We start from the raw sequence: 25,541 nt of genomic DNA on the forward strand, positions 1-25,541 counted from the left end.
AGTTCTAACACAAGACAGATGTTTGAGTTCCAACACAGTAATGGATAAATAATCCACATTTTAAATTAGTCATTGGGGGGGGGGGGGAGGGGGGAAATGGTTCTAGATGTTTACAATATCCTCACAGAAAGATGCTGAGAAGTATAAGAACACAGGAAACTTGTGCCTGACCTCTACTTCAGAACAGCATAAGAAATCACAGAACAAGATGGAAACATATCTATAGCTTTACTGAATTCTATTTTGAATACAAAATGTCTGTTGCATTTGATAAGACAATAATGTACAAGTTTCCTTTGTATAAATATGTGCAAAGTAATCTCTTTATATATATTTTTAAATAAATTAGTGTTCTGTTCTCTTCTTGTCCTTCTTTGTCTTTTTGCTCTTTCCTGCTTGTTTAGATGATTCGTCCTGAAATGAAAACCAAGCAAATTAAAATTCAAAACAAAATATATATTTCTTATATATTGTTAACATTCTCTGAAAGTCACTCACAATAATTATTTTTAATATGAAGTGTTCATAGTTCACTGGGACTTGATACAGTTTTGAACTGTAAAGTATTTAACCAGTTTTGTCATTTTGTCTGCTTGCTATCCAGAAACATCTGCCTTCAGCAATGCTAAACTTACAGACATAGCTATGCCAACAAAACAACAAAACAAGTGTAAAAATAATCTAAGCCATTTCCGTTCAAGGAGGACGTTACCAGTATAGGAATACGTCTACACTATACTGCAGAACTGCTTCTAGCGTGGATGTAGTTCTATCACGAGATATACCATGCACTGGTACAATAAAACCGCTTCCCTAGACAAAACAAATCTACAATGGGGGAAAACCAAAATTTTACCAGCCTTAATGGACCAACACTCTATTGTACTACTTTGACTACCAATTCTGAAAAACAAGATACGTCTTCACATGTGAAAAGTAAATTACCGTTTGAGTTTTTGTACATTTACTTTCTAGCTATGTCTCACTATACTTTCTAGTACAGCAGTTAAAAGTTTAATTTTTTTTTGATTCCAACATATTGGTAGATTATGATCCACTTAATTAAATTCATTAAGCATTCATCTCAAGCATTCCTGAAAATGGTGAAGGAATTTGCCAGATGCAAATCTCACTGAACATGGGACATTTTAATCTTTTCTCTTCCACATGGAAGGGAAACAGACCCTAATAGACTGTTTGAACTCTGCTATTGTAGTATATGTTAGTATTTACATATAACATACACAAACCTAACATGCTGTTCTGAGGATGAAGAAAAGAATGTTGAAAACCAGGAATAAATTACCTACATCCCTGACATACATGTAAAATGCCATTTAAGGACTTTTGGAACTTTGTCTCTTGAGTGATTTAAGCCCCCTTGAAACATTTCCCTTCATCTTTTCTGTAACACTTATTGTTAGATGGTTTGAGTTCTTCTAGTCTAGCTTGATTCTTTTATGATGACTATCATCTACTTTTTAATAGTATTTGCTGTTGCTATGATGCTGTAATATGTTATGTTCTATAATTCCGAAAATTATTTGGGTCTATTAAAGCATTTGCACTTTAAAATGCTTATAAGTCAGTGATTGTAACAGTTCAGCTCAGTCTGCCTACATGCTAGCACCGGGTGAACACGTAGGCATGAGCAGCAGCAGCTACCTGGTTTCTGAACACACAGAAAGCAGTGTATCCCCTTCCTGCTCTCCCTCAAGCCTCAAATTAGTGTTCTGGACCACAGCCCACAACTCCTGCCACACTCCTTTGCACTCCTCACATTTACAGGTCACTAACTTCTTTGGAAGCTATTAGTAAGGCATAAGATCAGTGCAAAGGCTCCCTATCAGTGCATCAAAGCAATCAGAGGATGGCACGGGTAGTATTAATTTTCTTCTGGCTTCATCCAACATTGACAGTTTGCACAAGTTCACATATAAATGCCTTCACTTTAAGTGGCTGAAACTTACCACTGAATGTACATAGTTGTATTCCACAAGGACGTTTCTTGCACAATTGTTGATATGTTTAAAACGATCTGGTCCTAACAGAATACCTCCATACCAGCGGGATACCACGACCAACACATTGTGGACATCCAAAATCTGTTTAAAACAACAGCAACAACAACAAAATGAGCAGAAACAAATAACAATAAAAAAGAATTGAACTAGTTTTACTGCTGATACCTTTCTTAATAGAAAAAGCCTACTTGTTTTTAAGAAGAAATTGCAGTCATGTCTGTATCGCATAGCACAGAAGTCAGAAGGTAAGTAGTAATATCAATTCAGTATTTGTGGTAAGTTTCCATGTCCAAGCTTCTACTCAAAGGTAAATTCAAAGTAAAACGAGTCAATATACCCCTTTAGAAATGGTGAAAAGTTATTTCATGTGCTCTACAGTTGCTCATCCATGTATCAAAGGCCTCAGGCATTACTTAAAGGCACACTTAATGGAATTACTTTCATTATTTTTAGTAAGACGTTATTATTTCCAGAGAACCTCTGTCACCACATAGATTGTCTATCCACATTTTTGGAAACAATGGTGGATAAAGCTAATAACAGCCAGGGAACAGGCACATAAGGTTCATATGGATATCTAAAATGTCATAATGCTAGGAGCTGGACTCGATGATCTTTGTGTCCTTTCCAACTCAGGATATTCTATGATTTTATCCAATAATCTACTACTGTTACCAAGTGCAGGACTAAGCAACAACTCTTGGATAATACATAAAAAAAATCTGTATTTTTTTGGTCTAAGCTAGTATCCCTTACAACTTAGCGGTTCCTTTCTGAATTCCAAAAGGTATACATAAAGTTCACACAACATGAAATATTTATATTAGTAACTATGACTGGAAGGAACTAAATAACTTTTATATCGCATTTTTAAGACTATCAGTAACAAAAACTAGGAAAGAGTTAAACAGAAGCAATGACCTCCTTTATTGCAATTAAGGGCAAGTAACATAGACCTTCAACAGCTTTATTTTTTGACACCTAGATGTGACTTAACTGGACTTGAAAATTAGCATTTATTCTGCCTTACAGCAATTCTACCCTCAAGAAGATCTCCAGCTGCAGCAAATGCTAGGAACACAGTGATTCCAGCTGACTAAATATCAAACACACACACTTTGCCAAATTATAAGAAATACATTACTGCATGAAAACATGCAGTGACAATCACAAGTTGGCTTTTTTTTTTTGGCATGTTTTGTGACCATGATCCTGAATTTGTTCCTCAAACTAAGGCATCTAAAATCGCTTTGAAAGATTTTCACTCACAAACAGCTTACCCTCAAGTCCTGTGCAGTACTACACTAGTGCATACTGATGGCCAGACAGAGCAAGAACAGCTTTATTTGCATAAGGCTGAGTAAAATCACTGTGGTCTGCAAGACAGAGAGCGATCTAGTGAACTGGAAGGTGAGGAAAACACCTTCAGAGCCAGCTATTTATAAAGGTTAACAACCAAAGGAAGGACAGTTTTTCTGATGAGCATTTTCTACTCTACATTTACACACCAGCCATAAAGTCAATTTATAGCAACACTTCAGAGTAAACAGGATGTCAGACAGTTAGGAAATTTTTAACTCTAACTTTGAGTTCAAAAGTATTAATCTAAAATGCTGTTTCTTGTAACCGGAAAGTGCTATCTTGACTGAAGTGCTAGGTTTATCTGAAACAAGATAAGATTTCTATTGCAAAAGAAGAACTATAACTACAGCAACAATAACTGTATTAAACCATCTAATTTTTATGCCCATATCATATGTCTTAAGTGTATACAAGAGAAGAATTGAGAGAACTGTACGAACACCTAGAAATTAGTCCTTAAACTACTTTAATTTTTCCCAGGAGTGAAAATTGCACTTTTCTGATCTCTGTAGAATCACAATTCCAAAACAAAAGTATTCCCAGTAATACATACTATCAGTTCACATTTGAAAGGTGAAATTTCATGTCATTTTCTAAACTGGATTTTTATGGACCATTAAGCAGACACAGTAAATCTGTCCCCTTTCAAAAGTTTACATTAATATGCTGAAAAAGAGTAGATAAGCTCAGAGCAAATTGAGGTACAGTAACTGCAAAGTTACTTCTTTACACTATTATTACTACAATAGTATTTTCGCACTTGTCACATATACTTGCATATATTATATAAATTAAGTTTTCCTTCCAAGTCAAGTTTGAGTTACTTAGGAAGTTTCAAAAAGTTCTAAATGAAAAGTGCTAAAGTATTTACAATTATAGTATTTTTTCCAGAATAAAGAAATCTTTGAAGTTTAAAAAAGAAGGCAAAAAAATCACCACACAACAACTTTAAAACAGTCTCCAACAATAAGAGTACAGCACATTAAATGAGAGAATACACAAGCAAGTAAAGGATGGGAAAAGAAAACCTTTGTTCTGAAGGTGATGCAAATCAAAAATCAAAACAAAAAAACAGTAATTAGTGTTCTGATACAGTTAAGTGACTTGAGACATAAGACGTATCCTGCCATTCCCTGTAGTCATTGTATTTTACTTATGACTTTACAAAGGGTTGTATCATGCCAGCTAATCAAAATTTATCAGCGTACATTTAGTAGTAACTTTGTAGAGGAAATATTTGTTCTACATGTGAAAACTAAAGTATATGCAAATAGGAGGGCTACAGAGTCAGACCTGCAAATAGCACAAAGAAACACATACAATGGTTAGAACAACTTAACTGCTTCACTCCCACTGCCTTTTGCATTTTAAGCTCTACTCTGCAAGTTCAAACAGAAGTGTCTTTTTGTTACAAATATTCAAGGAAACTGAAGTAAAGGTTATGTCAATCAGCTTATCCCAGTCTTCATTTTCTATCCATCTTACACCATATGAAAAATCCAATTCATTACATGCATGCAACAGTCTGTACTTTGCTCTCTGATTTCTGAGTAAGCAATCACCTATTTGGCCAACAGCAAAGCAAGAATTAAAGTAATCTTGTATAAGTTTATTAGTCACATTGTAGTGATTTTTTAAAATCTGGTCAAGACTTCCGGAAATCAAAGACTAATTTCTATAACCTGCATAAGATGAAGAAGACGTCCACCTGCCGCTGTCTCCCCATCATCTTCACAGTCTTGTAAGAACGTCTGCTTATCTTCGCAGTATATTCTAAAACAAAATAAAAATAACAATAATAAAAAAAAGAATTAATAAAAAGTCAATCAACTAACATTTTTAAATGATTAATGAAGTCTCAGAGATCTTTCTTTCATAAGCATGTGCATCAATCTGCTTCTCCACATTCACATGAAAACAGGATGTGGCTTAGGGTAAACCACAAATATTTATCTGTACAGTGGAACAAGTGTTGAGGACCTTTTACATATGCTGTAACTACTTCAGGTTAACTCCATGTTCATTACCAGTGTAAAGTCCCCAGTAAGAAAAATCCTTAGGTTTTTAAACTAATAATTACATGTCGTTTCAGCCAACTCACAGAATCACAGAATTTCTAGGTTGGAAGAGACCTCAAGATCATTGAGTCCAACCTCTGACCTAACACTAACAGTCCCCACTAAACCATATCCCTAAGCTCTACATCTAAACGTCTCCATCAGATGCAGGTTCAAATTATGTATGGTACACACCTACAAGACAGAACTCTGACAAAAGTGATTACCAGTAATCAGTTAGGTCTGTATTTCAGCAGCAGCAGCGTAAAACTATTACTGAAATTCTGCTTCAGATTCTCCACGCCATTTACTGAGCCTTCCTCCAAAGCAGAACTGTCACAGAATTTAGCAAGCCTGAGGAATTATACAGGGGGCACTCCGGGAGACTGTGGGGCATGTTGTTTCATATGAAGGACAGCTGCCCAAGTCTAAATTTTCAGAAGTAATGCTCAGCACTCTATTGTTTTGTTACCTAATTGGTTTCATAACTTCCGCACTTAGTTAACATACATGTGACACAATGACAGAGAGGCAGCTAGTTTTAGATGAAGAATATGAAGCAGTAACTGTTTCTGTTGCTTTTTTGAAGTGTATTTAAATAGTGTGAGGGAAAGGTGTCACATCATCAGCAGCAACAATAGAAATCCTTTAAAGAAACTTTTAAGTTAGGTAGACGTGTTGGTAAGCTTTCATTTACTCTCATTTCATGTTTCATTAGGGTAACTCCAGGATGTGCATGAACAGATCACTTTCTGTACACGCTTTTTCATATGACCAATTCCTTCAGCAATGAAAGTGGCTCCTTTTACAGTCATGTTCCTCAGAAAACGTACATCAGTATCTGGACTGAGATGGTTTCATTTCAAGTAAGCTACGTTCTTAAAAGGTGCCAGGGACAGACCACTGCCAAACTCTTTACTACCTATGTCCCATTTTCACTGATGACGCACGTATTTCAGCAAATTTCATATGCCAGACGTCTTTATCAGGCTTTCTGCTTCAGCCCTTATTTCAACTGAAATTTCTGAGCCATTTATAAATGCAAGGTCAGGTGGAAAAATGTCACTTTGCCTAAATAAAACCACATTTAGTTCAGGATGAAGTAGCATTTCCTTGCTCACACCTCCTATATAAAGTCTAACAACACATGTTCAAATCCACTTTTAGTTTTTTGGTTTTTATTCCTAGTGCTGCTTCACTATCTTAATACTTTTTCCTTACTGTATGCTGCACTTTCTTGATCTCAAGTCCAAAATAAAGCCTGAAACCTTTAACGCGCAAATAAATCTTCATGGGAGTAGGTTTCTCATTAGCAAGGAATTTCTTTGATTTTACTTTTCTCATGCCCTTCGTCAAGTGACTGAAGAACACAAAAAAATCACTATTCATCTCTCACCTGTACGCATATATGTTGTGGGTGGCACTTGCAATTTTCTTATTCTCATATAATTTTTCAAGAACTCTCTTTACCTTTAAAAAAAACACACAAGTAAGCTCAGTAAGGGGATTTCATACACATCATCTCAATACTACTGCTAAACAAACACCTCCTTTTCAGTACTATAGAGAAACGCTTTCACATTTTGACCTAGAATGAATTAAATATTCAATTTGCTAACCCAAGCAGCTTCTCAGTACCCCCATGCTATTTTCCAGGATACTGAAAACATCTGTTCCTTGAATCAGTGCATTTGTATTATTGCTGAACATGTATAAGTATCAAACTGATTAACTGAACAAGAGATACTGCGAGATCTAGAAAACACTTTAAATCAGTATTAAGGATCAATTATAAATACTTGCTTTTTTCAAGTGTAATATTAAGCTGGAATAATGGCACAACATGTTTTCCTATTACATTACACATATTGCATTACACATATTACATATTGCTTTTACTGATATCACAGTAACGTTATGTTTGGAAAGTTCTACCACATTTCACTTTGAGATTTTCTTTTTACTCAAACTTGCTTGCTTTTCAGAGTTTCCATTTCACAGAAAGAATTGAAAAAAAACAAAAAAAAAACAGCTTTCCTCTGTGGGTCTGTATTTCACAAAAAAATGATGTTCCCGCTATATCGATCTCTTTGTTCATAAGAAGTACCAAATTCAAAACACATATCAATATTATTGCAGTTTCTGTTTCTAATTAAACACACTAGCAATTGTTCAACACTTTTCAGCTTGGTCTAGTAAAAAGAGCTTTGATCAAGACATTGTTTTAATAGACAATGCATAACTAATATTACTTTGAGCAAAGTATGACTGAAGTTGAGAAAGCTTGGAAAAACATATTTGGCAAGTAAATTGCTTTTCATTCCAAAGAAAAATGTCTCTGAAAAGTAATCAATATTCATATTTAATGTCATAGCTACACTGTGCTATTTCTAATACTTCTGGAAGAAATGTAAATTTAAAAAATTATCTCAAATATGAGACATCTCAATGAAAAAAATGTTGTTATGAACTGAGAACATTGCTTCAGACACCTGTTTTCTCCGGTTGTCCCTTTCCCCGAAGTGGAATATTGAAGAAAGACAACCCACATTACTTAATATGTTCTCATAAATATTTTAATACATGGATTTAGGGTACAAAGCATATGAAATTACTGTCGCCTTTGACATTAGTTGTATGTTGGCTACCAGGCTCCAGAAAACATCTCTCAAAAATTCACTGTATGTCTGTATTAGCAATAAACCTCTAAGGCAGACATCTCGCAGCTAAGCCTTAACCTATCCTTTTTCCTACTGTAGCTCATGAGCTTTTTTTTTCTTGCTCCCCTTTCCACTCTTCTTGATTTAGGCAATTAAGGGATAATTCTCTATACATCAGTGAAGCACCCATTCATAATGATCTTTAAACAGATCACTTCTTAGTCCTACCTTTCTAAATCAATGTCAAGTCCAAGAACCACATACATTTTAAATGTCCGAACACGCCAGACAGAGACAAGGAGAAGCAATGGTACCGAATCTAGTACCAAACCTAGCTTGCTACCTGAAATACATTTAGCACTTTTTTCCCCATAAAATTTATAGTAACCTATTATTTTATGTAAATAACTACAGTATTATGCTGGTTATCATTACTGAAAGCTGCATTAAAATATTCAATAAAGGAATTGACAGAGCAATCTGTGTACTGTCTTAAACATCAACAGCCATCACTGCAATGTACCGACAATGCACCTACCAATCAGTTAATAAAACAAGTTCGCTTTCCCTCAATGTACAATGTTTTACCTCACTCCTCACCCTCTTCTTGCTTTCTTTCATAAAAATGAGCCCATGCCATAGTAAAGCTTCCCTGCAGTGCTGACCGATCACCTCACACTGTACAGCATAACTCTGTCCAAGCAGATGGATTTGACACTAGGGGATATCGCACTGCCTTTATACCATGCAAGTAACAAGAAGCCTTGACCTGAAATTCCTAGGTTTATTGAGTATACATTGCTTTTAAAAAGAGGTCATAAAAGAAGAAATTAAGAACATCTCTGCATGCAAAAGGGAAGTTATTAACCTGCTTTAAGCAAGTACTGTTTCTTGACACAGACCTGCCCTTTCTGAAACCTGTGTCTGCATGTATGAACTTCCTTTAAGTAGGTATGATCTTACTCACAAATCATCAGGGTGAGAATATTTTAAATTTCAAAAAGTCAGTGATTCCAATTCCCTCTCTTTCTAAAGAAAAACAGCTCGTAGAAACTCACAGTTCACAGGGACTGAGCACTGAAAGACCCTAAAGTGCAGTGCTACTTTAGTGAAAATGGTAACACATCAAGTTTTTAAAAACGTTGAGTTATTCCCCATTAAGAGTAATGAATAAAATTGCTTTTGCTTTGGAAGCACTAAGAGAACAGCTCAAAAAAGTTGAAGGCATGTTCAAAACATTACGATGTATTCGGACAGAGAAAAACAAGATAGGTAGCAAGACAGATGTGAAAGGCATGGCATATTTTTGCAGGTGTGAAAATGTAAGTTATAATAATATTTATTTTTTCAAATACAAGAAGCTGAAGCCTACCAGAAATCTGTACTGCCAGCAGGTAAATATAATACAGAAGAATCACTCAAAGAATATACAGCTGTAGCACAAAAAACTACATGAATGTACAGTATTTATGAAAAAAAGGCCAGGCAGGAATACCACAGAATAATGTTAAGCAAGCTGATAAGATGAATAGAAACGAATCAGCAAAACGAGATCATGCATATTTAAAAGTTTAAAGGAAACTGGAGCACGAAGGTGTTGAACTGTAACTAAGGTATCTAACCCGCCACTTAAAACAAGATGACTGCTGTGATACCAACATTTCAAAAGTACTCCAGGAACTACTCAGAAAACTACAGAACAAGTCTTATAACTATACTAGGCAAATTAATTGATTTTATTAAAAGAAAAAAATAGCTTAAGATACTATGGTTTTTCTGTTGGGAACCATGGCTCTAAAATCTGCCAATCTGTCAAGATTCTTTCAGTCACTGAACACGTGCTTCCAGGTGATCAAGCCCACCTGGAATTTCAAAAAATATTTGATGAAATCCATCTGTAAAATTTTTTGAAATAAAAACTAGAATTGGATACAAGGAAAGAGGAAAATATTCCCAAGGTATAACTGCTAGCTAATGACAAGAGAAGAAGATCAGTAGTTTCCACACTGAACAGGGATCATCAAAGGAAAGAGATGTTAACAGATGTAAAGTGATGAACAAAGTAACTCAAACTTGTTACAAGCATTCACAAAAAGAGATCTTGGGGTCGTAAGAGACATTTCTATGAAAACACCAGCTCAGTGCTGAGTAGAGGTCAAAATAGCAAGCTGAAAGGTATTACCAGGAAAAGAACATGGAAAACAAACAAGAAACCTCTTTATATCACTCCATAAATCCTTGGTGTGATTGCATTCAGTGTTGTGTATAGTTCTGGTTTGCATCTCAGAAAGGTTAGAAAGCAGAAGTAGGAGGAAAACAGAAATGATTGCACACATGGAAGTCCATCCAAGAAGTACTGAAATAGTTGGGGAAGTCAGTCTTCAGCCTGGGAAACTGAAAACTTAAGGTCTGTGAAACACAATAGTCATCTACAAAACCCACCTACATACAAAAAGCAGAGAGGTGCAAGAATGAAAGTTATAAGCAACTGATTGACAGTAAACACAAGGTGTATTTTCATACAACACCACAGATTCTGAAAGTTCATTCTGGTCCAAAAAGTAACTGGATAACCCCACCCCCCAAAAAACAAACAAACAAACAGTAATATCAGAAACAATGACACAATCTTTACCTTGTGTTAAGCTGCTGAAACAAGAGAAGCACGATGGGAAACAAAATACAGCTGTCCTTTTCTAGCACACTATCTAGATCCATATTTAACACTGATTCCTGTAAGAGACAGGAACCAGTGCAGACATTTTTTCTAGTTGTAGATAAACACAGGTCTACAAGCATGCTTACCCCTCTCGTTTATGACTAAGTATTTACTTATGCATTACTCAAATGTATTTCTCAATAGAATCGCCTTCTGAAGAAGGGAAAAATATTTATAAGCTAATTTTAATTCACTTTCACAAGTAACACAACAGACTCAGTCGATTCCATGTATCATATGAAAACTTGGCAAACATACAAAAGTCAAAATGTAATGCTCTTATTCTCTGCCCTACATCTAACATACTTAAAAGTAAGGGATAGGAACATCCAGTCACTTCCACAATAAAACTGGAAAGCTACCAGAAGGCAGAGCTGTTACTTACGAGTTATTTAGCTGGATATGAAAACCAAAAACTGGTAACTACAATTATCAACACAAAGATGCAAAGAAACACAAATTCATCTAACTGTAACTATTTCAGTAATATCCTGTCAATCTCAAAGTACAGACAAAAAGAGTAGGCTTGATCTCTACTAACTTGTCTGGTTGTCACCACAGGAGCCAGATGTGCCTGGAAAGTACTCCTTCTATCTGTCAGTGGGTTTCCATGATGTATGGATGGCAGCTCTTCATCTATTGATCACAAACAAGGACGTGTTTGCTTTTTTTTTTTTAAGGATACTGAAACAACATATATAGCTACAAATGTAAAGAATGTCTTAACTTTCAAAAGAGATTAGTTAGAGTTAAGTATGAAAGATAACAGAGAACCACCAAAACCATGTAGGGTTATTTGCAATTGTTATTAATCTTTATAATAATTTTAAATGTTACTAATTTTACTCAAAAGCTTAATAGAAAAACAGAAACTTAAAGCCTCTCTCTCATAAATGATTTAATCACGATTAATGAAAAAACATTTTTACCTTCTTGACTTTCAGAAGTGATATAATTTAACAATTTAACTGGATCTTCCTGAACAGGCTGATAGTCCACGAGAAAATCATCTCCATTATCTTCGTCAACTTCTTCACTGGTTTTCTTAATATCTGGTTCTAGTAACATAACAGCAATAGATTTATTACACACTTTTTTTTTTTTTGCAAGACAAGTAGTACAAATTTTCTAATTCTTTTTCTCTAATGTGTCTGGCTTTTCAGTTCAAATCAGCTTGCCAGTAAGAAAAAAAATGAAATGCAGAATAATGCTTTGTCCAGTATTTACTAAAATCATTCTTAGAACTAGGAATACAATATTCACATCATGATATCCATCCATAGCATCTTCTGTTTTAATACTAACTCACACTCATGCTTACCATTTCCATTAAACATTTACAATAGCACTAATTGTTAACTTCATAGTACTAATGGTAAATTAATCTGAATTTAGATTAATAAAATAACCTGGTATTTCGCAAATTCTCCAGTAAGTTATTGGTCAGTTTTGGAAGAATATAAAGCTGCTGTTCGATGGTACACAACAAGGTTAGAAAATTATCAGATTTCTAACATCTCTCTGGAAATGTTTCAAGCATTCTGGGGTTTCTAAAATCCTATTTTCTTTTCTGCACCGGACATATGAAAAATAACAGTCAATTGCAGGAGAGTAAATATAATATAGTTCTAGCACTCTGGCAACTGGATTTATAGAGAACCTACAACAGAGATAAGCTAATGTATCACAATCTAATTTCCTCTTTGGAGGGCCTATCATGTGGTGATGATACTTTTAACATCAATACTTTTAACAAGTATTTTTAAAGAGAGAGAGGAAGGTGATGCGTGTTCAAAAGGCCCAAAAAAATTATTGAAAGACCCAAGGTTGCTGTTAAAATATCCAATAAACTTCCAATACTGAAACTAAAGCTTTCACTTCTCAGTATCCACTCCTTTAGTACTGTTAGTGAAAATTGTCTTCTTGATTTGTGCCATGTAGCAGCAAAACGTACAGTTTACTAAAAGATTAAACTGTCATGAAGGAGCACTGAAAATGTAAGTGTTTTTTTTCTTCTTTAGCCCTTCATTCTTGACAGAATGAGCTAACATCTTCTACATTAATAATGTCTCTATTTCCTTCTGCCACAAGCATAAGCAGGCACATCACTCATCCATTTCATGGCACTTTAATGAAAGGGGAAAAAAAAGGCCCTACCACTTCTGAAAAGAACAGCTGTGACTTTACACAAACTGTCACTATAGAAGCAGAAAAATCAACACTAGTGGTGATGTAACTTCTCATCCCAGTACAGTACAATGCAACTGAGATGGCATACTTAGTAATTTGTCTGCATGTTCCACTAAAGTTTATCTCCTTTTCAGGCTAATCCCAATCTTCCAAGAGTGCACTCAGCACCAGAAACTAATTACTGCTATGAATGATTTCTCAGCAGAACAGACAAAGATGCTCAATGCGTCTGCGTGCAGCACTCTGCTTTCATGCAAGTAATTTAATATCTGAGATAATTGAGAACCTTGTTCTAGTTCATCGCAACCACCTCCTTCCTTTCTGTTTTTTTTCCCTATGTGTCTTTGAAAACGGAAGCCATCACTGTAGAACAATAAGCCATCAAACTAGAGACTGTTTTCTCTTATCTAGGTCAAAACAAAACTGGTCATATATCTTTAACTTTCAATGAAATCTTACTTTGCTGATGAAGAAGTAAACTGAAAAACACGTGTATTTTCTGAAATACCTGGATCTGATGACTGTGCCTTTTCTACCAGAACTTCTCGTATCTTCTCCACCCATAAATAAAGAATACTTTCACCGAGGTTCTGTCTGGAAGATAAAACTCACAGTGAATGAATAATATATATATATATTATATATATATATTCAGATTTTACTTGGAAAGTATCTGCATTAAATAACATGCAGATTTCAGACATGCAGAAATACAACTTTACAGTCTAGTGTGATAAAGAGCTTAGAGGGGCTTGTGGAATATTCTATCTAAGCGGTTCACCATGTGAAACAAGTGAAAATCTGCTTCGTTATATACTTTCCTTGCAGCCTTTTTTTTTTTTTTTTTTTTTTTTTTTTTACATTGAAAACACCAATAATGAATGAAAACAGGTAACTGATGGAAACTTTCTGGCCTATAAAGTGAAAGCAACTGCAAGAAGAGAAAAATGGACAGCCCCCAGTGTTTTCAAAAGAATACTAAGCCAGGACTTCCAGTCTTTGAACTTGTTCTTGATCCGTTTTTCCTTCAAAAAATTCTTGGCTACTGGTGGCAAGCTCCTTTGGCCACTCTGTGGCTGCAGGGGACACTTCCCCTTTACGTTTGGGCATCTCTTCCTTGGGACAGCCTCCCTTCTCTTCCCCCTCACACACTCAGTACACACAGCAGGGGCTAAATAAACCTGGTGGACTGTGACAGGTCAGTTGTGGCAGACACACTGGGTCCTAATACATCAGAGTTTGGGTCCCATAGGAGAGGTAAGCATTAAGCTTAGGAGTCCTTAATTAGCAGGCACAGGCAAGTTTATGGTACTGGGGGAAAATGGGATAAGTGGTTTTATGTGCACATCCAGAGTTATGAAACACTGCCTTTATGGGCAGCAGGACCCTAACGTCCTTAAATATACTGAAAATGGTATCCTGAAAATAATCTTTCAAATTATATTTTAACATGCTTATGAACTGTGAAAGCATTGTTAGGCATAGGAATAGGCTGCCCAGGGAAGCAGTTGAGTCACCATCCCTGGAGGTCTTTAAAAGACATTTAGACATTTTAGCTCTAGCTTAGTGATATGGTTTAGTGGAAAACTTGTTAGTTTTAGGTTAGACCTCTGTGATCTTAGAGGTCTTTTCCAACCTAGATGATTCTGTGATATTTCGAAACATTTTTGCCTCAAAACCAGAACTGAAGATATAGAGCCTTAGTCGACTCACGGTTTCTCATTAATAATTTTATTCTTACTGCCACCATCTGGGGCAGTATGTAAGTACACATCAGTAATAAAATTGTACTGCTTAGTGTATACAGTACTATCGTCAAATTCAATCAGTAATTCTAATAAATTTACATATTTTAAGAAAAATATTCAAGCAAAAATAAAGAATTTGTTAACTTGTAGCTTAGCCCCCAAAATCCAGACAGACTCCAGAACCAGCCCTGATTTTACGCTGCTGGTCATCGTATTGAAGCACTACTTAAAACATGAAGAACTATATTTATGTTAATGATGGAATGAGAGGGATCAGACAATAAATAAGGTTGCTCTGTTGTATACAATTAAGTATACCAGAAAAATATCTGGAAAAAATAATGAAAAAAATCCTAACTTTGCTACGTTTTTCAGTTTTAAGCACGTTTTGCATCCCAAAACAGATTTGTGATTGATCATTATCTGCTTTTCCCACCTCCTTAAGAGGCTGTAGTGAGTGACTAACAGTATGGTTCATATTGGTTTAGACTGCAGAACTAAGCAATTTAGATCACTAAAACACACATTGTAAACAATGCAGAGTAACTATGTTTACCTGACAACTATTTCAACATTGGAGAGATAAAAGGCTTTCACAAACACTGTGCGCATCAGTGACAACTCCAGAAGGGTTTTAAACACAATCTTAAATGACATATATGGTCTAAAGTACAAACACGTTCATTTCCTGCTGAACAAGCAAAAATGTCAGGAGACCAACAATGGCTCTCAACAGCAAGTGACAAAACAGAGTTGCCAGGGATTTATCTAACTAGGAAATTAATAACTAGCCTGCAAGACTGTCGTAAAAATAGGGAGAGAGCTTCACAACCATGCTATTCCTCCTTGCAGTCTTCATGTGGAAACTTGCTCCAGAGGCTCAGGACAGAGCTCATGAAGGACACTGTGCAGCTCTGACTTTGGTAGAGACTCAAAAAATCCAGACAGTCAATGATAATCTGTTCTTTTTCCTCCACTGTGGTTAATTTGATCCCTTAGAACTTTTAACTTTATATCATTGTGTGTTTTTTTTAAACACTTCTCATTTAATTTTGCTTGCTTAAATTATTAGAAATCCAGATACCCAAAATAACTAAGTAATTAGGTAAAAACAAACCTCATGCAAGCTAAGTGCTGTCTTCCTTATTTTATGGCATTAAAACACATCTCTTAAGCAAGAAGTTCAGATGTCATTATTCTGGGAACAACCATGCTTGCTTATGACATATTTTCATTTCATTTAGTTTATATTATCTTTGGGATCTGAAAGGATTAAACAAACCACACATAATTACTACACTTAATACCCCAATTTCACAGCAATTCAAAAACACACAGTTTGCGTATTTCTAAATGTTATATTTATTCTCATGGATCATGAGTTGTTAGCTACACACTGTGATAATAAATGGTCTGTTATGTTACAGATTCTAGTTAATAGACTCTACTAACTGTGTTTATTTTAAAACCTACTTATCCCTTAGCTGTCTTTTAAAAAGAACTGTTTTGTCACTTATGCTCTAAGACATGAAGAAATGTTTTCACAACCTGCAGTATAACATCCAGATACAGAATAGACGCAGGAATCTCATACTGAAATATCACCAAATTCTGAAAGCATCTCAAGATTAGGAGCCAAAATGACGAGCTCCATCCTTACAGAGCACAAGATCAAAACAATATACACGAAAACTGTTGGTATTTAAGACAATTCATTCTCATAAAATGTTAAACATAGTATATACATAGCATTAACTGTCTGATTTGTAAAAGAAACTTACAGTTTTATGGCTACTCCAGCATTTATTACAGCCACTAGTCTAAGCAGGTACTTGAAAGCACACATTGAGCACAACATGAAACTGGAAATATATTACCTCCTTTTTCTATATTCCACAATATGTAACTTACATATATATTTCTTCCAAGCTATTTGCTAGTTCTGTGTACTCCTCTCCTCGAAGCCAAGGGGCACTAGAATGAAGAGAAATATGATGAAAATGGTGCCTCTATGTTGATTCTATCATCTCAACAAACACTTGTTTCAAAATAAACATGATAAACACCTTGAAAATAATCATTGTCAATCATCCCTAGTTACAAAATTTCAGATATAAACATCTTTGTAAAAGCATGATTACCTAGTTCCCAACTTTGGCAGCCTTTCCTTATCTCAGGTAAGTAAGCTGGACTCATTTTTCAAGGTAGGCCATTGTCTCTCCAAAGTGATATTACATCTTATTAGCATACCTTTCTGACTCCTTCAGCAACACACTACTTTTTACTATATTAAAATGTAAATATTACATTTTATTATGCAATAAATAAGTCATAGTGAAGGATCACGCTTACTATATTTAGCATGATCCTTCATTTCTGTACCTGTACCCTTTTAGTTTTACGTTAAATTATAAATTTTACCTCAAGATTACTGGCACTGTATTGCATTCCCTTGACAATGCTGTTGATCAAGATTCAGTGTATGTGCAATGTTTCATGCCCTGCAGGCCTGACCCCTGTATCATCCAAGTCAGGAGTCTGGCTGACATGTCTCCGTTGCCATCTGGTTTATATATCAAGGGACATGGGGAGAGCAGAGAAGGAAAAAAGGAAGTGGCACTTGCTCTGGTTCCATCCTAACAAGAGCAAGTGCTCAGGTGAAAAGCATGCCTTACAACATGAAAGAAGGGCAGAAACAAGAGTGGTACATTCAAGAAAGTGGTGAGATACCATTGTCCAACATGTCAAGCAGCAGCTACTGTACCTTCACGGTCTAATTGTTGCCTTGCCACAAAATAATATTGTAAGAATTAGAGTTCTGAGACAAGAGATCAGTCTATCACAGGGAACTTCATGTCTTGGGGGAAAGAATAAAATACGATTTCTTCAAACAGTCTGCTATGTCTGGGATATTTTAATTCAAGAAGTCATATTAACTAAACTTCAACTTACACTTTAAACAATTAACACTGATAACTCAGGAAAGAAATAACAGTGTCTGAAGGAAAACAACTCTTGGCAAGAAACTTCACTTACTTTAGTTGATAAATAGGTGGTTCTGAAGTTGGATATCCTGGAGGCAAAATCACCTGAAAGAAATTCAGGGTAAATATTCACTATACTACTCTAAGCTACCTGAGTTTTACTAATGGATACCAATGTTGAACACTTGGGCTACAGTCAGTGTTACACATAAAAAAAACAGTTGGCTGTTACAGAATGACAGGAAAACATGTATATCTGTATTTAGGATACCATTTATCCTAATGGTATCAATAAATGGTATCCTAAATACAGATATACAGATAATGGTATACAAATAATGTATTTCATAGCACACTTTTTGTGGATGAAGTGTTACACAAAATGAAGTGCAGAAGAAATGTGAAAAGAGCTGCCTGCATGGTGACTGTACTTAAATGTAAGGGGCTCTGCAATTCCACAGGTAGACATTTCAGTGCTACTTCCACTAAATGAAGCGTATTTACAGAACTGGAAACAATAAAAATGGCAAGTTACTCAGGCAAATTGATCTGAATTTTGTGTTTCCATGCTTTGCAGGGAGTAAATCGAGAAGCTGTTGTACCAGAATCACTCAGGTGTCCTATACAAAGACAATGTACAAAGCCAGTTTGTCTAAAATGACACAAATACTGTGATGTGGTTTTCTGAGGTGTGAAATTCAGATATGTAACTACCACCAATGTCACAAGCACACTGACGTGTTACGGGAACCACCACTGAAAAGCATATGAAAGATTTCAATCCAAAAACTTCTTAATCCATTCAAGGAGATACCAAATCCTACTTTCTGAGGCACAAGCTTTCACCTGCAGGAGTCCACTTGCAAATTCTGCGCCAAACTCCTCAACAGCACCGTACCTGCAGACAGAGCGTCCACTTTGGCTGGTCCAGACAGTCACTAATTTTAATGCAATAGATTTTTTCATCTTCGTCAACCACACACCACTCTTCACCGTATATGGACGACAGGGCTTCAATTTCATCAATCTAGAAAGAGCGCGGTGTAAAAATGAATAAAGAAGTGAAGAAAAAAAAAACACACAACTTTGCACGCCAGCCACGGTTTTAAGCCTGGCTCCCTTAGTGTATATTTACAAACGTGTGACACTGTGATTCAGTATCACAGGCGGTCATGAAAACTGAGGGGTCCAGTCCCGACCATGCCCCGGCGGATCCCTCGCTCGCAGCCCCGCCGCCCTCCTCGCCCCCATCGCCGCTCACTTGCTGCTGGGCCGCCTCGGGGCCGCCCGCCGCCATCGGGGCCGCAGGGAGGCGGGCGGGGCGGAAAGGGCGGACGGCTGCACCGCGCAGGCTCCCCGTCCCGTCCCTATGGCTGGTGTGGGGCGGCCCCATGGCAGCTGGAAAGAGGGACTGAGGGAGATGGCGGTGTGCCAGGCTCACAAGCTCCTGGAGAGGCGGGTGTTGCTGGCCCAGCCCAGCCGCACCCGGTGTGAGGGCTGCCTCATGGCCGCCGTTCCCTGCATGCCGCCAGGGAAAGCCATCAGCTTGAGCTGCTGAGGGGGCACAGGCAAACCAAGTAGCTGCAGAGCTCAGATGGTTTGGGCTGAGATGACAGGATGAGGCTGTGCCTCCTGCCCAGCCCCGCGCTGGTGTGTCCTGTCACTGCCCGTGGGGCGCAGTGGGCTCCCTGCACGCTGCCTTTTCTGCCTCAGCCAGCTGTAACCAAAAGCCACGGCCCCAAGGCCCCAGTGTTGCAATCTCGGGGCCAGAAGCCCCTCTCGTTGTTTATTCCTCTGTGAGGGGTTTCCTAAAGCCCTCCCTGCCCTTCCCCTTGGCACCGGTCCTGTCGGGTCTGGTTGCGCTTGCCCGGCTCTTCCCAGCATCTTCCCTTCCTGTGACCTCTGCTTCTGACGTACAAACTCTGTATTATCTAAAGCAGAGCTATCCCCTGACCAAAACACCTTCAGGCACAAGCATAGCTATGTCTGACTCCCAAATAACTGCTTGAGTATCTTCACCTTCTAACCATTCCACCTTCAGAGTGCTGCAGTGCTATTTCCCTGCACCATTTTTACATCTTTCTGAAAGAATGAGTGATCTTCAAATATAGTGAGCTTGCATTTGTTCCTAGGTTATATTTAAGTACTATCCTGAAGAAAAGAAACTTAGTATATTTATACAGTGAGTGTGCCAAATACCTATGTCAAGATACATCACTAATAAATTGTTATAACATCTACTTCCATCATACATCGACACAGAATTAAGGTTCCACGTGTCAGGTGGTATTTCCATCCTACTCCTGACATACTATTTTAAAAATAAACTGGATTAGCAGTTAAATTTCAGTGACAACTTTACATATGCAGTCATTTTACTTTGCATTTTTTGTCATTTGAAATGAGCAACTGGAATTCTTATAACTATATAATTTACTCTAAAAGTGGATTGCAGAAAAATCATAGGCATTGCATTTACATTTAGAGAAATGCAGTTCATTTGTTCAATGTTGACAAGTTATGCGTATCTCTTTAAAAGATGGCATTGACTGATCAATAATGATTTATTTATTTATTTATTTATTTTGCTTCAGTGCAAAGTGTGGGCATCGCCTCTTCTTTCTAATTTTATATGCTTTCTTCTGATGTATTTTATAGAGGTTTGGTGTTGAAATTTTAAAGCTAAGGTTTTGTTTTCCCCTTTCTTGGAAGCTGAGAAAACCTGTACCAGCTCTGGAGAACAGAATCTGAATCCAGAATGATTTTAACAAATGGGGCACATTCTAAAACAAACAAAGAGGTAAAAACAAAACAACACAACAGCATGCAAATGAGTAGAGACAAATTCAGCACTGTATTATTGACTGCAGAAATTCAGGGTGGAGAATTACTGGTTAGACAGCAGTTCCACAGAAATTATTTGGGAGCTATAGTGAATCCCAAGCTAAGCGTTCACCAACAGTGCTATGCTTTTGCTTAAACAAGAACCACCATGCCATCATGTCCAGACACACGTGAGATAATGTGAGATACTGGAAGTAATCCTGCCTTTTGCAAAGCTGCTAAAGCCCCAGCTGGAATTCTGTGTCAAACTTTACAACTGCACTTTAAGCAAAATGTGCACTAACTGAAGTCTGGATCAATGCAATAAAATCAATCACAAATCTAGAAAAAATAATAGAATCGTATATATATATATATATATATATATATATATATATATATATATCTCAGATATAGAACCATTAAGGTTGGAAGAGATCTTCAAGACCATCTGGTCTAACTATCACTGTACTACTAATGTCACCCACTAAACCATGTCTCTAAGCATGAGGTCCAACCTTTCCTTGAACACCCCCAGGGACAGTGACACCACCACCTCCACGGGCAACCCATCCCAATGTCCGACTGCTCTTTCTGAGAAGGAATTTCTCCTAATTTCTAACCTAAACCTCCCCTGGCACAACTGGAGGCCATTCTCTCTAGTCCTATCACTGGTTACGTGTGAGAAGAGGCTGACTCCCAACTCCCCACAACTTTCTTTCAGGTAGATGTAGAGAGCAGTAAGGTCTCCCCTGAGCCTCCTCTTCTGCAGACTAAACAACCCCAGTTCCCTCAGCCGCTCCTCACAGGACTTGTGCTCCAGGCCCCAGGTTTGTAGCCTTTCTCTGGACAAGCTCCAGGCTCTCCATGTCCTTCTTGTACTGAGGGGCCCAAAACTGAACACAGTACTTGAGATGCGGCCTCGCCAGAGCTGAGTAGAGGGTACAATCACCTCCCTGGACCTGCTGGCTACACTATTCCTGATCCAAGCCAGGATGCTGTTGGCCTTCTTGGCCACCTAGGCACACTGCTGGCTCATGTTCAGGCAAGCATCTAGTAGCACTCGCAGATCCTTTTCTTCTGCACAGCTTTCGAGCCACTCTCCCACAGGACATCTGAAAAGATTTGAGAGAAGGAGTTAAGGTAAAGAGTAGTTTAAGAGAGGTAGGTAACTTTAATATGCTACAGATCACAGCAGAGAAAATTATATATTGTTCTCCCTCTCTGATGTGGAAAAAATAAGTACAAAGATTTAATCTGAATTTTTGAAAGACTCAAACCAGATGCTACAGAGAATTTGCCAACAAAGTCAGTTATCCTGAGTGAAAAGGAGGGAGTGATTATAGTCCTTATTTACACAAAATCTATTGCAGGGATGGAGACAATACTATGTGCTGATGAAGCAACACGTTATCTTTGGAGGAAAAAAGGCTCAGGTAATTATGAGGAAGAGGAGCCAAGCACTGAGGAGTTTATTGAGCTGTCATCATGAGAAGCTCTAAGAGAGGTTGGGCCTGGACACAGTTAATCTTGTCTTGGGCAGGAAAATGGCACAGGTAACTGTGAAAGCAGTAATTCTTATGATGCTTATGTGAACATATTCTTGGGCTTGTAGTTCTACTGGAAATTAGATTACCACTGTTAACCTTAACTTGAGGGCAAAATATGACAGAGGTGGTAAAGGAAAACCTTGGTTCCACTTTTGGATCTTGATTCAAGAAAACAGCTTTCAGACACCTATTTTGCCTCCTAAGTTTTAATCAATTGGAATTTGGAAGTATTTGAGAACATACATATTTTTAGATGCGCATCAGTACTTAATGAACAGTACTATTGATGCTATCCAAGTTCAGAATTTTAAATTCCATGTTCAGTTTGCAGAGATGGAACTTGGGAAAAAATCATTTTTCTTAGTGAATCCAACCTGTAGTAACTGAGAAAAAAAAAATAAAACTTTATCCTGGTATTGTTTGAGTACATAGCTAAATACTTTTTTTTTTTTTTTAATTATTTTTTTTATTATTATTTATTTATTGTGAGATTATGAATACTGATGGTTATCCCTTATTTGACAACTGGAAAGGGATTTTTTTTCTGAGATCAGTAAGGCTTCTGACTCTACATTTACCTTTAGTGTCATGGGCAGAGTTGGTTTAATTGCTTATCAAGAGTAATCAAAGAATTTACCCAATCTCAACATGACAAAAAAAAAAGAGATTTTATCAGGCAAAGTTACATACTCCACTTATATTAAAATAAAAATAATAAATAAAATAAAATAAAATAAAATAAAATAAAATAAAATAAAATAAAATAAAATAAATAAAATAAAATAAAATGGGATAAATTTTTTTTTTCTTAAAAAAAAAAAAAAAAAGGCAATTTCCTTCTGACCAAAACATAACAGAAAGCTTTAATCTACAGGGACCTGCTGCATGGATGGTGCTGCATCTGTTTGTCCTAATACTAAATTGCCTTATAAATTTAAAGAGAGAACTATGACATTACAGGACTTTTTAAATTTTCTGATAGCAATCTCTACATAGTGCTTGCATTTTATAAGTTGCTTCTTTTGACTTAGCCAAACAAATGAATTTACATGAGTATTCATGGTATTTGTTATTAAATAATTTAAGATTATCACTGTCAATATTTTTGACTGTTTTTGTCCTTATAATTCCTTATCTGAAGGAATTTAACAGTCAATCACTGGATCAGGAAGAAACTGTACCAGATGAGAAGGCACAAAGAATAAATCACAAAAGCTATATGGACTGTAGACATCTATGAGGGATTTCTGAGGACTCCATCAGTTCTTTTCATTGTCAGTTATAATTATGATAAGTCTTGCTGAACTGACATGGATGGAAATATAGTTAATGAATCTCCAATATGTTTATAGATAACTACTATTAGAGTAGCTGAATTGATATGGTGCACAAGAGTATTTAACAGCTGATTATTTTCTTTGTCTGAAGTAAACATTCTGTTAAGCAGGATACGAAACATGTATCCTTAGCTTTCAAAAATGGGATTCCAGCATAGTAGAGTTTACTGAAACATTTGGGGTCTTCTTTTAGTGCATAACTGACCCTCATTGTTCTTATTAATAGCCAAAAGTCTCCCAAGCTGATGTTCTTCACAGCAATGAATGGACTTTGGCATTTAAAAAGGTTACTAAATCTAACCTTTGGTCCATCAGTTCTTCCTCTGTGATAGCAAACAAAAATATTTAAAGCTCAAATCAAATCTATTAAGCAAATAAAGATTCTGAAGGTCAGAAAGTGGCCCAGATTACTACAGAGAATGTAGATTTTTTGCAGTTGTCTTGTAAGGACAAGATAATAAACTGGGTCATTTACTGATGCTTTTCTGAAACAAGAATCTAATCCTAGACTACAAAAACATAAAACCAGATACAAATAATACTTATGTAGACAAGGAAGCAAAATTTAGTAGAAGAAAAAAAAAAAGTTTAAATAAGAATGTTATTTAAATGCAATGTATGTAAAAGCCACCAACATTTTTTAAAGAAAATTTAACAAATTTTCAAAAATGTTTTTCAATATACTGTTTTAATTCCATTACCAAATCTGTCCAGACGGGGGAGGTAAATAGCCACATTTTTTTGTTACTACGAAGGAAAGGAACTAACTGAAAAACATAATTTTCCCTTCATATGTAACTTTAGCTCACCTGAGCTCCACTTGTTGTTGCAAATTATTTCATCTTCACTAGTCTGTTTTTTTGGTTGTTTTCTTTTAAACAAACAAACAAACAACAACAACAACAACGAAACTTATGATTCAAAGCCTGTAAACATTTGATTTATAGAATAAACCAAGTTGATACAGAAGCAATGACACTAAAACTATACAGAGCTTGAGAGCACATAGTAAATGCTAATTAGGAGTAAAATGCCACAACTGATACGTGTGAAGAATTCTGATTTGTGATCAAGAGTCACATGTAAGACATACATCATGAAATCTTAACCACATTAAAGCTGGTGAGAGTTTGACTATTAACTTTGGTATGTAACATAACAGGACAAATCAGGGATGAATCACAAATAAGTAAAATGTATATAAAGTGTTACAACACTGGAGTACAGTATCAGTAACTCTGCTTGATTTTGCACACGAAAGGTCAAGCAGCACTGTGTATTTGCAATTTCTCTTTTTTTAAAAAAGAGGAAAATTTAAAACAATTAAGTACAAAGGCCATGTGCTACAATTAATGTGCTCAGTTCTGTAATCTGTTTCTGAATAGGATTTTTTTCACTAAGGCTCTGTCAGTACTGAGACTTTATGTTAGTAATAGCTCAAAGACAGCAGGTTGCTATACTAACCAACAAGACTGAATTTTCTCTAATGATCTGATTGCTTATACTCATCATTTGACATAAATCTCAGCCTGAGCCACCCAGTAAGGGACACATATACATATAAGAATGAAGTAGTTCATCTGATTTCGATTGCACCGTGATGTATTTTGCTAGATTGGGGGCTAAATTGACAAAATTAGCTATAAAGTTCACAGTTATAATCTCTCCATATGCAGTTAATTTGTCATTCTGGAATTAAAACCAAACCAAATTGATTCAATCACAATAAAGATGCGCATTAAACAAGCCTTAATCTTTGCCTAAAGCTACTTGTCTGGCAAGACAGAAGAAATGTATATACAAGTGACTGTGACAATTTGGATAAGAACATTTCTTCCCTTTTTAGTTACCATCCAGTCATGTGCTGACTGTAATAGCACACACTTGTCTTCTATAGAGCTAGAGAAACATGAAAGCCTTAATACAATGGAGTAACAGTGAATCCTCACATTTTCTCCTGCTGTACATGCATTCACATAAAAAGAGGTATGTTAAATGATTTCTTCTCTTTCATTTGATGCTTTCTTCTGAAGAATACCTCCAAAAACTGTCTGAGCTTGTTTCAGCTTTGCTTTGAACAGCAGAGA

At 36.4% G+C, this 25,541-nt stretch overlaps 1 protein-coding gene across 1 annotated transcript; it reads right to left on the reverse strand.

Moving 5' to 3' along the window:
* Positions 1-209: 209 nt before the first annotated feature.
* IMPACT (impact RWD domain protein) lies at positions 210-19,056 on the reverse strand. The gene is made up of 11 exons (XM_068671855.1): positions 19,006-19,056; positions 18,643-18,771; positions 17,797-17,849; positions 16,672-16,734; positions 13,521-13,606; positions 11,752-11,880; positions 11,364-11,458; positions 6,840-6,913; positions 5,069-5,159; positions 1,971-2,105; positions 210-414 (listed from the first exon to the last, which is right to left on the reverse strand). Exons 1-11 carry the CDS (start codon positions 19,039-19,041, stop codon positions 346-348), a joined length of 960 nt encoding a protein of 319 aa, XP_068527956.1. The 5' UTR covers positions 19,042-19,056; the 3' UTR covers positions 210-345.
* Between the last annotated feature and the right edge of the window lie 6,485 nt (positions 19,057-25,541).

The sequence above is a fragment of the Anas acuta genome, chromosome 2, assembly GCF_963932015.1.
Source record: "Anas acuta chromosome 2, bAnaAcu1.1, whole genome shotgun sequence".
Classification (NCBI taxonomy): domain Eukaryota; kingdom Metazoa; phylum Chordata; class Aves; order Anseriformes; family Anatidae; genus Anas; species Anas acuta.